At 61.9% G+C, this 13,918-nt stretch overlaps 2 protein-coding genes across 2 annotated transcripts; one reads left to right on the top strand and one right to left on the bottom strand.

Annotated features, from left to right (window-relative positions):
* Positions 1-1,023: 1,023 nt before the first annotated feature.
* EXOC3L2 (exocyst complex component 3 like 2) lies at positions 1,024-6,608 on the top strand. Its single transcript, XM_057433307.1, has 11 exons — positions 1,024-1,447; positions 2,222-2,873; positions 3,439-3,547; positions 3,899-4,009; positions 4,276-4,376; positions 4,467-4,574; positions 4,660-4,795; positions 5,136-5,258; positions 5,515-5,670; positions 5,867-5,988; positions 6,304-6,608. The coding sequence occupies exons 1-11, from the start codon at positions 1,024-1,026 to the stop codon at positions 6,557-6,559; spliced, it is 2,298 nt and encodes a 765-aa protein (XP_057289290.1). The 3' UTR covers positions 6,560-6,608.
* Positions 6,609-10,048: 3,440 nt separating this feature from the next.
* On the bottom strand, positions 10,049-13,067 carry FOSB (FosB proto-oncogene, AP-1 transcription factor subunit). The gene is made up of 3 exons (XM_057433306.1): positions 12,781-13,067; positions 12,591-12,698; positions 10,049-10,405 (listed from the first exon to the last, which is right to left on the bottom strand). The coding sequence occupies exons 1-3, from the start codon at positions 13,036-13,038 to the stop codon at positions 10,049-10,051; spliced, it is 723 nt and encodes a 240-aa protein (XP_057289289.1). The 5' UTR covers positions 13,039-13,067.
* Positions 13,068-13,918: the final 851 nt, after the last annotated feature.

Genomic DNA, 13,918 nt, shown 5'->3' on the forward strand with positions numbered 1-13,918 from the left:
TTCCATTCAACGTGAGGGGTCCCCGGGGGTTCCGTCCCGCCCCGGGGCGCGGCGCGTCCCTTGTGCCCCTATGGATAACACCGGGGGGGGTCCCCCCTGTGTCACTGGGGTCCCCTCGCCCTGATCCATGGGGTCCACAGCGCTCCTAGGGCCCCATCTGCGGGGCTCATGGGGTCCCCGGTGCCACCAAGGTCCCATCCCAGAGGCACCGGTGGCCCCCCCAAGACACGGCGTGGAACGGGGTCCCCTGCGCCCCCATTGTCTGCTCCCTGCGGCATTTGGGGTCCCCCCGCGCCCCTGTCCCCCAGGTCCCCTCTGTGCCCCCGGTGCCATCCGCCCCCCCGTGTGTCCCCCCCTCGTGTCCCCCCCGTCCCCGGTGACCCAGCGGAACCGGGACTGACCCTGCCCCGGCCATGGGCGGCCGCTTCCTCAGGAAACCCCTGGCCACCGTCACCGGGGTCACCAGCGCGGCACCAGTGTCACCAGCGCGGCACCAGTGTCACCAGCACCATCGCACCAGTATCACCAGCACCATTGCATTGGTGTCACCAGCACCGGCGTCACCAGTACCATCGCACTGGTATCATCAGCACCATCACACCAGTGTCACCAACACCATCGCAGCAGCAGCTGTGTCACCAGCACCATTGAACCAGTATCACCAGCACCATCGCACCGGGGTCACCAGCACCATCGCACCGGGGTCACCAGCACCATCACATCGGTGTCACCAGCACCATTGAACCACTGTCAGCAGCACCATTGCACCAGCACCGGTATCACCAGGACCGGTATCACCAGCACCATTGAACCGGTATCACCAGCACCACTGAACCGGTGTCACCAGCACCACTGAACCGGTATCACCAGCACAGCACCAGCACCGGGGTACGTGTGCAGGGGCCGCGGGGCTTTGCACCCATGGGGCGGGCAAGGGGCGCTACTGCCCCGCTCTGGGGTCCCGGTTCCACTCCCCCCGGTTGCCTCCCGGTACCAGCCCGGTCCCATTCCCCTCCCAAGGCGATGCCGCTGCTGAGGAAGCCGCCCCGGGAGGACGACCCCGAGCCCGGAGACCCGTTCGCGGCCAGCCCCGAGAGCCGGTTCCGACGCCGCGCCACGCTCGAGCTGCTCGTGGGGCTCGGCCCCTTCGGGCGCTCCCGGCGCGGACCCCCCCCGGGACCGGGACCTGGACCGGGGCCGGGGCCGGGGCCCGTCGGCGATGCCCGAGCCCGGCGCCGCTCCGAGGACCTGGGCCGGCGGCGCCGCAAGGAGGAGCCCAGCGGCACCAAGCGGGGGTCCTGGCTGCGGCTCCCGGTGCCCACCCCGTGGGGCCAGCGAGGGGCCGGCGTGGACGGGGCGGGAGCAGGAGATGGGGACGGAGCCGGGCAGGGAACGGACGGGAGAGGCAAGGACAAGGAGAAGGAAAAGGAGAAGGAGCCGCTGTCGGGTGAGGGAAGGGGATGGGGATGGGGAAGACGGGAGGAGACGTGGGGATGGGGATGGGGACGGGTGGGCAGGGGGGATGTGGGGATGGGGACAAGGGGAGGGGATGTGGGACATGGGGATGGAGGCACGGGGATGGGGGTGGGTGGGCAGGAGGACAGGAGGGATGTGGGGATGGGGATATGGAGATGGGGATGGGACTTGGGAATGGGGACAAAGGGATGGGGATGTAGGGACATTACAGGGACATGGGAATGGGAACGTGTGGACATGAGGACATGAGGGATGTTGGGATGGGGAAATGGGACATGGGCGCATGGGGAAGTGGGAATGGAACATGGGGATGGGATGTGGGATATGGGATATGGGAATGGAGACATGAGGATGGGGAAGTGTGAGGATGGGACATGGGAGTGGAGATGGAGATGGGGATGGGACATGGGGATACGGGACTTGAGAATGGGGACAAAGGGATGGGGATGTGGGGACATCACAGGGACATGGGGAAATGGGAATGGGGATGTTTGGGCATGAGGACACAAGCAATGTGGGTATGGGACATGGGGAGGTGGGAATGGGACATGGGGATGGGGACGTGGAGATGGGGACTTGGGTATAGGGACAACGGGATGGGGATGTGTGAACACCACAGGGCCATGGGGCTGGGGCCATGAGACACGGGGCTGGTGGCGCAAGGACGCCGGGATGCGGGGCCATGGGGCCACGGTGTGGGGCACAGCTCGGGTCCAGCACCGCTGCGTCCCGTCCTGTTCCCCAGTGCTGGAGATCCTGGAGCTGATCCAGCGGCGGGAGCTGGTGGCGGCTGATGAGCAAATCATCGCCCTGGAGGCCGAGTGCGCGGCCCCATCCTCATCCTCATCCCCACCCTCATCCCCATCCCCATGCGCACCGCCCCCGGGCCGCCAGGCGCGGGACGTGGCCCTGCTGTACCGGGCGCTGCTGGCGCAGCTCTGGGCCGTGCTGGCCGAGGCCGTGGCCGCCGCTCGCCCTTTGCCGTTGCTGCGCTCCGTTATCCGGGTCCTGCAGCAGGAGGAAGCCGCGGATCAGCGCCTGGGACCCGGCGGAGCGGGGCGGCCCCGGCGGCTGCGGCAGCGCTGGCAGGAGGCGGCGGCGAGGGCGGCCGGGGAGCGCCTGGCGCAGGCGGCGCCGCCCGGGGCTGGGACCGGGACCGGGACCGGGACCGCGCTCGGAGCGGAGCTGGCGGCGCTGGCGGAGCGGGTGCTGCGGGACCTGAGCTCCGTGCGCGCTCACGTGGCCCCCGCGTTCCCGGCAGCCTACGAGGCCGCCGCCGTGTACGCGCGCGGGTACCACCGGGCCCTGGCGCAGCGGCTCGGGGCCGCGGCTCAGCGGGCGCTCGGAGTCACGGAGCTCTACGTGCTCCTGGAGTGGAACAGCGGCGCCTACCCCCGGTGAGGGACAGAGAGCCCCATAGGGACCCCATAACACAGACCCCATAGGGCCCACATAGCACAGAGAGCCCCATAGGGACCCCATAGCACAAGGGACCCCATAGAGACCCCATAACACTGACCCCTATAGAAAACCCAGAGCACTGACCCCTATAGGGACCCCATAACACTGACCCCTATAGGGAGCCCATAACACTGATCCCTATAGGGATCCCATACCAGTGTCCCCTATAGAGACCCCATAGCAGACACACCTATAGCACAGAGACCCCCATAGCACTGAGACCCCTATAGTGGCCTCTACCCCTGGTGAGAGCCTCCATAGCACTGAGACTCCCATAGGACCCTAATGACTGCCCCAATGGCACCCCAATAGGACCCTAATGACCACCCCAATAGGACCTCAATGACTAATGTCACCCTAATGGGACCCCAATAGGACCCCAACAGGACCACAGTAGGACCCTAATGACCACTCCAATGGCACCCAGATGTCACCCCAATAGAACCCCAATGACCCCCCCATGACCCCCCCAATGACCCCCCATATCCCCCCCTTCCATAGGGAGGTGCTGGGGAATCCTGAGGTGGGGCCTCTGCTACAGGGACTGGGGCCCCCTCTGCCCCCTGAGACCCAGCGCAGCCTCGAGAGCAGCTGCATCAGCGCCGTCAAGGTGGGACCCAGCTCCGGTGGCACCGGGGCAGGCACCGGGGCAGCTGCAGTGTCCCCATTGCCGGTGCCCCATTGCCGGTATCCCCATTGCCGGTGCCCCATTGCCAGTGCCCCATTGCCAGTGTCCCATTGCCAGTGTCCCCATTGATGGTGCCCCATTGATGGTGCCGCATTGCCGGTGCCCCATTGCCAGTATCCTCATTGCCGATGTCCCCTTTGCCAGTGCCCCATTATCAGTGTCCCCATTGCCAGTTATTCCCATTGCTGGTATCCCCATTGCCGGTCCCCCATTGCTGGTGCCCCATTGCCATTGCCCCATTGCCATTGCCCCATTGCTGGTGTCCATGGGCAGGCGAAGGTGGAGGCAGCGCTGGCCCAGGAGCTGCAGCTCAGCGAGGACTCGTGGGCCGAGGAGGTCACTAGCCAGGAGCTGCAGGAAGGGCTGGCCACGCGCGTCACCGGGGTATGGGCACCCATGGGGCACCCATGGGCCCCACTGCACCGCATGGTGGTGATGGGTGGTTGGGGACCCCATAGGGACCTCATGGTGGTGGGTGGTGAGGACCCTATGGTGATGGTGATGGGTGGTTGGGGACCCCAGGGGGAGCCCATGGTGGTGGGTGGTGAGGACCCTATGGTGATGGGTGGATGGGGGCCCAATAGGGACCCTATGGTGATGGTGATGGGTGGTTGGGACCCCATGGGGATGTGGTCGCCGTGTCCCCACAGCTGCTGCGGGCGCATGTGGATCGAGCCCCCCAGATCACCCCCGAGTTCGGCAGGGAGATGGCGCAGAGTCTGCTGGGCGTGCTGGTGACCTTCCTGCATAGGTGGGACATGGGGACAGGGTCCCCATTGCATTGGGTGCCCATTGCATTGGGTCCCATAGCACCCATGGGTGACCCATGCGGGTGCTTCAGCTTCCAGCGGAAGGTGGAGCGGTTCCTGGAGGCACCCAATGACCCGTGCCCACCCGACGGCACCGCCGGCCGCGCCATCGCCTTGGTCAACTGCTGCCCCACGTTCAGGTGAGGCCGCCCCATGGCCATGGGGGTGCTGGGGGGTGGGGGTGGGGGGTCAACGTCCCACAGCACCCATTGACCCCCCCCCCAGGAGCTTCGCCGAGCGCCTGGCACAGTTCGGGCACCCTGAGGGTGAGGAGCTGCGGCGCCAGGCCCAGGGCGCCCTGGACAAGGTGACCCGGAGCTGCAACCACGTCCTCACCCAGCGCCTCTTCGAGGACCTCAAGGTGCTGGGAGGGGATGGGTGGGAGGTGGAGAGCAATGGGTGCCCAGCGATGGGTGTTGAGCTGGGTGATGCCCATGGGTGCAATGCTCATGGTACCCCTTGATGGGTGTTGAGTTGGGTGATGCCCATGGGTGCGATGCTCATGGTGCACATTGATGGGTGTTGAGCTGGGTGATGCCCATGAGTACAATGTTTATGGTGCCCATTGATGGGTGTTGAGTTGGGTGATCCCCATCGGTGCAGTGCTCATGGTGCCCATTTGTTGGTGCCCATCATGGCACCCACCCATTGGGTGCTCCCTGGGTGCCACCCTTGGGTGCCAGCCCCTCTCCCCTCCCCAGCCCTACTTCAACAAGCTGATGAAGCGCAAGTGGCTGACGAGCTCGGACGCCTTCGACTCCATCGTGATGCTCATCACCAGCTTCTCTCAGAAGCTTCGCCTGCTCCACCCTGAGCCCTACCAGGTGAGTGCTGGGTCTTCGGGTGACACCCATGGGTGCCGCACTCATGTTTTCCAATCATTGGGCGCTGGCTGGGACGATGCCCATGGGTGCCATGCTCACGGTGCCCATCCATTGGGTGCTGGTTTGGATGACATCCATGGGTGCCGCACTCATGGTGACCAGTCATTGGGTGCTGGTTCGAATGACGCTCATGGGTGCCACGCTCATGATGCCCATCCACTGGTGACGCTGGTGACACCCATGGGTGCTGCTGCAGGTGTTGGTGAGCGACCTGCACCGCCGGGTGCTGCTGGCGTACGTGCGGCCACTGCTGTCGGGGCGCGTGGTCTGCACCTCGGCCAAGGCCCGTGCCCGTGTGGCCGCACGCCTCAGCGACGAGGCCAGGCAGCTCCGTGAGCTCTTCACCCGCCTGGTAAGGCCCAGAAAGCCCCTTTGAATGCCCTTTGGGTGCTCCTTTGGGTGCTGTTTGGGTGCTCTTTTGGCTGCCTTTTGTGTGCTATTTGGTTGCCCTTTGGGTGCTCCTTCGGATGCCCCTATGGGTGCTCTGTGGGTGCCCCTTTGGGTGCTCCCATCAGAGGAGCCCATCACCAAGCCCTGGCCGCCGGCAGGACTCGGCGTCACCGTGGCTGGACTCGGTGGTGCCGCGGCTGCGGGAGCTGCTGGTGCTGGAGGACACGGCCGCACTGCAGATGGAGGTCGGGGTCCTGGCAAGAGACTTCCCTGATGTCCGGTGAGTGATGGAGCCCATTGGGACATCCTCATCTCCATTGGTGTGGGGTTGGTGCCATCAGTACTCATTGGCACCCACTGGTACCTGCTGGTGCCCATTGGTGCCATTGGTACCCATTGATGCCATTGGTGCCCACTGGTATCCATTGGTGCCATTGGTACCCATGGGTGCCCATTGATACCCATTGGTACCCATTGGTTCCCACTGGTGCCATTGGTTGCTACTGATGCCCATTGGGACTCATGGGTGCATTTGGTGCCCATTGTTACCCATTGGTTGCCATTGATGCCCATTGACCCCCTTGGTGACCCACAGGCGGGAGCACGTGGCAGCGGTGCTGGACGCGCGGGGGCTGCGGAGCCCCTCAGCCCGACACGAGATCCTGGGGGTGCTGCGGGACCTGGAGCGGGGGGGGGCTGTGGCCCCGGCCCTGATGGCACCGGCGTCGCCATCGCGGCACCGCGCGTTCTTCGCCGAGCTGCCGGTGCCTGGCGCCGGGCGCTGTTTGCCCTTCCAGCTCCCGCGCCTCGCGCCCATGGCCCGGCTGCGCCGACGGCGCCCGCGCCTCTGAGGCAGCTCCGATGGGTGCGCATCGACAGCTGCCGGCACCGCCGCATCCCCATCCCATCCATCCCATCCATCCCATCCATCCCATCCATCCCATCCCATCCCCACCCGGCTCCCTCCGCACCCCCAGCACCACGCAGGATGCGGCTCCTCGCACAAGGAAGGAAGCGGCCGCGCGCCAACGCTGGACCGGGAATCCACCCGCTCCCACTTCCCGGCATCCCGGGGGGGTAGGGGGGGGAACATGGACCCGGACCCAGATCCCGACCCCAACCGGCGCAGGGACCCCACGGCTCCACCACCGCATCCCTTGGCCGCCATCGGTGCCATGAGCTGGTGCCAGGTCTCAGCCCGGTCCTGGATGGGGTGGGGGGGGGGCAGTTTTCCAGCCTCTTCCATTCCCAAAATAGGCTTGTGCCGGATCCGGCTCCCGCCAGGAAGCAGCGAGGGCTATAAATAACGGGTCAGGGTCGTGGGGACGGAAGCGGACGCGCCGGGCGGGAATGTCGGGAAGGGATGGGGGGACCTTGGGGGGGGGACACACGCAGGGGTGCAAATCATGGCGGGCCTGAGGGCAGGGGATGGGAATGGGCACCCCTAAACTGGGAATAGAGACCCCTAAAGTGAGAATAGGGACTCCTAAACTGGGAATAGAGAGCCCTAAAGTGGGAATAGATGCTCCCAAGTGGGAATAAGCACCCCTAAACTGGGAATAGACACCCTTAAACTAGGAATAGACATCCATAAACCGGGAATAGAGACCCCTAAAATGGGAATAGGGATCCCTAAGTGGGAATAGACACTTCCACCTGGGAATAGGCACCCTAAATGGGGAATAGGGACCCCTAAACTTGGAATAGAGACCCCTAAACTGGGAATAGGGACCCCTAAAATGGGAAGAGACACTTCCAACTGGGAATAGACACCCCCAAGTGAGAATAGGGGCCCCTAAACTTGGAATAGACACCCTTAAGTGGGAATAGACACCCTGAAGTGGGAATAGACATTTCCAACTGGGAATAGGCATCCCTAAACTGGGAATAGACACGCTCAAGTGGGAATAGGGACCCCTAAACTGGGAATAGACACCCCTAAGTGGGAAGAGACACTTCCAATTGGGAATAGGCACTCCTAGACTGGGAATAGAGACCCCTAAACTGGGAATGCGCCCCCCAGTTCGCGCCCCCTCGCGGCCGCCCGCAGCTCAGCAGGGGGCGGAGCTTGTACGGCCAAGGTCCCGCCCACCCACGCAGGTGATTGGCAGGCGAGCGGACCAATGGGGAGAGAGCCGTGTCCGCAGGTCCTCTGCCCCACAGCCCCACGTCCCCAATGCCCCGTACCCCGACGGTCCCCGTCCCCAATCCCCAGCATCCCTCTCCCATCCCGCCCTCCCTGCCCAAGGCACACAGGAGCCGTGGGGCCGATTCGAAGCTGCTTTATTGGCCACGTTGGGATGGGTGAAGCGCGGACGCGGTGGGGCCGGGGTGCGGGGGATTGGGGTTGGTGGCCCCAGGACCAGGCACAGCCACAATGATCCACAATGATCCACAATGATCCATAATAATGATCCATAATGATCCATAAACCCATCGTCCATAAAAAACTAAACATCTCCCGCGGTGCGACGCGACCCAAGTTTGGGGGGGGACAAGGACAGAGGCAGCGGCGAAGCTCGGTCACCACAGGGGACGCCATAGGGGACAATGGGGCAGAGGCTTCACAGTTGGGGGGACACGCACACACACACACACACACACAAGCAGGACGGGAGCCCCCCCCCAAGTGCTGGGGGTCCTGGAGAGGGCAAAGGGGAGGGCCCAGCAGCAGCAATGGGGCTGGGGACCCCCAAGAGAGGGGATGGGGATACCATGGACACCCCCCCCCTTAAAGGTGATGGAGGTTGGGGTGGGTACCCCCAAAGTGATGGGGATCCTTCAGTGACCCCATGGAATGGTGGGGACGGAGCATGGGCACCTCTGGGGTGCTGGGGATGCCGCAAGGAAGCCCCACGGGGCGGTGGGGATGCAGCACAAAGAGCTCTGGGGTGAGGAAGGAGCCACAGGGGCTCTCCAAAGAGCGGGGGGAGATGCGATGTGGGTACCTGCAGGGGGAAGGAGATGCCCCACGGACACCCCCTACATCTCCATGGCAACAGAAATGATGCAGGGACCTTCGTGGGGCAGGGGGGAACTTCCCCAAAGGGATGGAGATGCTGCAGGGACCCCCATGGGGTGCTGGGGGGGCACCTCGGAGGTGATGGGGAACCTTGAGAGTGGTGGAAACGGGGCAGGAGCCATCCCTAACGGAATAGAGAGGATGCAGGAACCCCTTGGGATGGGGGGGGATGGGGTTGGGCACCCCCAAAGCACCCGATGGGCACCTCCAGCACATCCAGGGCTGGGCAAAACTGCCCTTGAACCTCGCCGGGAGCCCAGCCCGTCCGAGAAATGGAGTGAAATGGGGGGGAGCACCCAAAATGTGTCAAAACCCATCCAAAATCATCTCAAAACCGTCCAAAACCATCCAAAACACCATCCAAAACCATCCAAAAAGGCAAAAAGGAAATTAAAAAGAAAATGGGGAAAAAAGCAAACCATCATCCAAAAACCATCCAAAAGAAATCAAAACCTGTCCAAACCCATCATAAACTGCCCAAAAAAATCAAAACCACCAAAAACCATTAAAAAACCCAAAATAAATATAAAAAAAATTTAAAACCCTCAAATAAAAATTTCAGAACCCATCAAAAAGATGAAAATCAGAAGCCATCAAAAAAAATCAAAACCCATCAGAAACCATCAAAAAAGAATCAAAAAACCATCAAAAACCATCAAAAAAGAATCAAAAAACCATAAAAAAAAATCAAAAAACCATCAAAAAAACATCAATCCCCCAAAAGAAAAACTAAAACTCATAGAACCGTTCCAAGCCATCCTAAAAAAAGCATCCAGGAACCTGAAGGCTCCACCCCAAAGCCATCAAGGAACCATCATCAAGGAACCATCATCAAGGAACCATCATCAAGGAACCATCATCAAGGAACCATCATCAAGGAACCATCATCAAGGAACCATCATCAAGGAACCATCATCAAGGAACCATCATCAAGGAACCATCATCAAGGAACCATCATCAAGGAACCATCATCAAGGAACCATCATCAAGGAACCATCATCAAGGAACCAATCCATAACCATCCAGGACCCATCCAGAATCCATCCAGGACCCATCCAGAATCCATCCAGGACCCATCCAAAAGCATCCAGAATCCATTCAGGACCCGTCCGGGACCCATCCAGAATCCATCCAGGACCCATTCAGATTTCATCCAGGATCCATCCAGAAGCATCCAGGACCCATCCCGCACCCATCCCGCACCCTTGCACCCCTCCATCTTCCTCCCCCCCCCCCATTCGACGAGCCCAAGATCGGGGGGGGGAGATGGATGTACAGGGAGGAGGAGGAGTTGGTTGGGGGGGGATGTGGGGGGGGTTCACAACGCGAGGAGCGAGGGGGAGCTCAGGGAGTCCGAGGATTGGTCGCTGCCGCTGCTCCGCTGATGCGAGGCTCCGCAGGAGGCTCCCTCTGGGTGGGTGAACACAAACGGAGACGCGGGGTTGGGGTTAAGCGGCGGGGGCGGCGCGAAGCAGCAGCAGGCGGGGAAGGGGCCCCCCCGGGCGCCGGGCGCCGGCTCCTCCTTGCGGGGGGCGCTCACCTCGGCGGCCCCGAAGGGCAGCTTGCAGGCGGGAGCGTGCGCGGCCAGCACCAGCTCCAGCCGCTCCTTCTCCTTGCGCAGCTCCGCGATCTCCGACTCCAGCTCCGCCTTCTCCTCCTCCAGCTGGTCCGTCTCCTGCGGGGGGCCGGGGGGGGCCGTCAGAGGAGGCAGCTCTGGGAGCGGGAGCCCTGCGGCTCCATCCCTGCCGCCCCGGGGACCCCTCGGTGTTCATCCCGGGTCCCTGAATCCGTGGGGCTCCGTCCTGCATCCATGAGTACCCCTCTGTGCTCATCCCGGGTCCCTGCAGCCATGGGTGTCCATCCTGCATCCCTGGGTAGCCCTCTGTGCTCATCCCGGGTCCCTGCATCCATCCCGGGTCCCTGCAGCCATGGGTGCCCATCCTGCATCCCTGTGTAGCCCTCTGTGCTCATTCCGGGTCCCTGCATCCCTCTGTGCTCATCCTGCACCCCTGGGTACCCCTCTGTGCTCATCCCAGGTCCCTTCATCCGTGGGGCTCCGTTCTGCATCCATGGGTACCCCTCTGTGCTCACCCCTGTCTCTGCACCCATCCCGTGTCTCTGCATCCATGGGTGTCCATCCTGCATCCCTGGGTATCCCTCTGTGCTCATCCCAGGTCCCTGCATCCCTCTGTGCTCATCCTGTATCCCTGCAGCCATCCCATGTCCCTGCAGCCATGGGTACCCCTCTGTGCTCATCCTGGGACCCTGCATCCATCCCATGTCCCTGCATCCCTCGGTGTTTATCCTGGGTCCCTGCATCCATGGGTGTCCATTCTGCACCCCTGGGTATCCCTCTGTGCTCATCCCTTGTCCCTGCACCCATGGGTCTCCATCCTGCGCCCCTGGGTAACCCTCTGTGCTCATCCCATGTCCCTGCACCCATGGGTCTCCATCCTGCATCCCTGGGTAACCCTCTGTGCTCATCCCATGTCCCTGCACCCCTCTGTGTTCATCCCGTGTCCCTGCAGCTATGGGTGCTCTTCCCCCATCCCTGCAACCCTAGGTGTCCATCTGTGCTCATCCTGTGTCCCTGTACCCATAGGTGCTCATCCCATGTCCCTGCATCCCTAGGTGTCCACCTGTGCACACCCCGTGTCCTTGCACCTATGGGACACTCATCCAGCATCCCTAGGCATCCACCTGTGTTCATCCCATGTCCCTGCATCCCTCTGTGTGCATCCCCTGTCCCTGTGCCCATGGGTGCTCATCCTGCATCCCTGTACACATGGGTGCTCATCCCATGTTCCTGCATCCCTAGGTGTCCCTCTGTGCACATCCCCAGGTGTCCCGCTGTGCACATCCCCTGTCCCTGCACCCATCAGTGCTCATCCTGTCCGTGCACCCATGGGTGTCCCTCTGTCCCCCTCTGATGGACCTGAACCCCTGTGAATCCCTCTGTGCTCATCCTCTGTTCCTGCACCCATGGGTGTCCGTCTGTCCTGCAGGTCTGAGGGACCTGCACCCATGGGTGGTGTCCTTCTGGCCCCCTCTGATGTCCCCTGCGCATGCCTGCATCCCTGGATCCGCCTCCCTCCGATATCCCCAGCTCCAAGGGACATTGCTGTCCTGCTTCCATCGTCCCTTGCCCAGGGGACACCCTTGTCCCCCTCCAACACAGCAGCTCCTGCGCTCATCAGTCCCCATTGACCTGTCCTCTTCCAACGAACCTGACTCACCTTTCCTCTTCCAATTCCCTGGGGACACCATGGCCTCAACTCAACCCGTCCTCTTCCAATGGCCTCAACTCAACCCGTCCTCTTCCAATGGCCTCAACTCAACCCGTCCTCTTCCAATGGCCTCAACTCAACCCGTCCTCTTCCAATGGCCTCAACTCAACCCGTCCTCTTCCAATGGCCTCAACTCAACCCGTCCTCTTCCAAAGGCCTCAACTCAACCCGTCCTCTTCCAATGGCCTCAACCTAACCCATTATCTTCCAATGGCCTCAACTCAACGTGTCCTCTTCCAATGGCCTCAACTCAACGTGTCCTCTTCCAATGGCCTCAACTCAACGTGTCCTCTTCCAATGGCCTCAACTCAACGTGTCCTCTTCCAATGGCCTCAACTCAACGTGTCCTCTTCCAATGGCCTCAACCCAACCCATTATGTTTCAATGGCCTCAACTCAACCCATCCCCTTCCAATGGCCTCAACTCAACCCATCCCCTTCCAATGGCCTCAGCTCAACCCATCCCTTTCCAACTCAACCCAGCCCATCTCTTTCTACCTAAACTCAACCCATCCCCATTCAACCAAACTCAACCACCCCCTTCCAACCCACCCCACCCATCCCTCTCACTCACCGCCTGCAGCCGATCTGTCAGCTCCCGGCGCCGGTTCCGGCACTTGGCTGCCGCCAACTTGTTCCTCTCCCGGCGCACCCGGCGCTTCTCCTCCTCCTCTGGCGTCAACTGCCAAAGGGACAGCACCATGAGCCTGGTGACCCATCTGTCCCCATCCTCCCCCCCCAATCCCGTCCCATGCCACACTCACCGTCTCCTCGCGGCTGCGCCGGGGCCGCACGCGGCTGGGCCGTGCCGGTGGTGCCGGTGCTGCGCTGAAGCTGCCCATGCCTGGCGTGGAGTAGCTGGGTCCTGGCAGGTCATAGGGATCGAGGGGGGGGGGATGCGCCATGGGAGCCCCGGGGGGCTGTGACTGGGCCACCGAGGAGATGAGGGTGGGTTGCACCAGCCACTGCAGGTCCTGGCTGGTGGTGATGGCCGTCACCGTGGGCACAAAGGAGCCGGGCATGTCCCCCAGTGCGCCGCACTCCTGTGGGGATATGGAACGGGTCAGAGCCATGGGTGAGAGCCCCCGGGCCGGTGCACAGCCACCTCGTGTGCCTGCTACCCACGTGCAAGAGCTCCTGGCACTGCTGCACAACCACCTCATGCCCTGGTACCCGTGTGCAATGATGCTCTTAAGTCTCTAGCACTGATTTATGTCACCCTCAATACCCTGGTACCCATGAGCAGTGATGCACAACAGCCTCATGCCCTGTGTAATGATGTCCTTGAGCCCCTGGCACTGATTTATGCCACCTTCAGTGCCCTGGTACCCATGTGCAATGATGCACTTCAGTCCCTGGCACTGATTTATGCCACCCTTGATGCCCTGATACCTGTGTGAAATGATGCCCATGAGTCCCTGGCACTGATTTACGGCACCCTTATGCCCCTGGCACTGATGCACAACAGCCTCATTCCCTGGTACCCATGTGCAATGATGCCCTCAAGTCCGTGGTACCCATGTGCAATGATGCCCTCAAGTCCGTGGTACCCATGTGCAATGATGCATTTTAGTCTCTGGCACTGATTTACGCCACCCTCAGTACCCTGGTACCCATGTGCAATGATGCATTTCAGTCCCTGGCACTGATTTCTGCCACCCTCAATGCCCTGATACCTGTGTGAAATGATGCCCTGGTACCCATGTGCAATGATGCCCTTGAGTCCCTGGCACTGATTTATACCACTCTTATGTCCCTGGCACTGATGCACAACTGTCTCAATGCTCTGGTACCCATGTGCAATGATGCCCTCAAGTCCGTGGTACCCATGTGCAATGATGCCCTTGAGTCCCTGGCACTGATTTACACCACTCTTATGTCCCTGGCACTAATGCACAACTG

This window comes from Pezoporus wallicus, unplaced genomic scaffold, assembly GCF_028554395.1.
Source record: "Pezoporus wallicus isolate ANWC-B61680 ecotype Strahan unplaced genomic scaffold, APGP_CSIRO_Pwel_v1 contig_13179, whole genome shotgun sequence".
In the NCBI taxonomy this organism is placed as follows: domain Eukaryota; kingdom Metazoa; phylum Chordata; class Aves; order Psittaciformes; family Psittacidae; genus Pezoporus; species Pezoporus wallicus.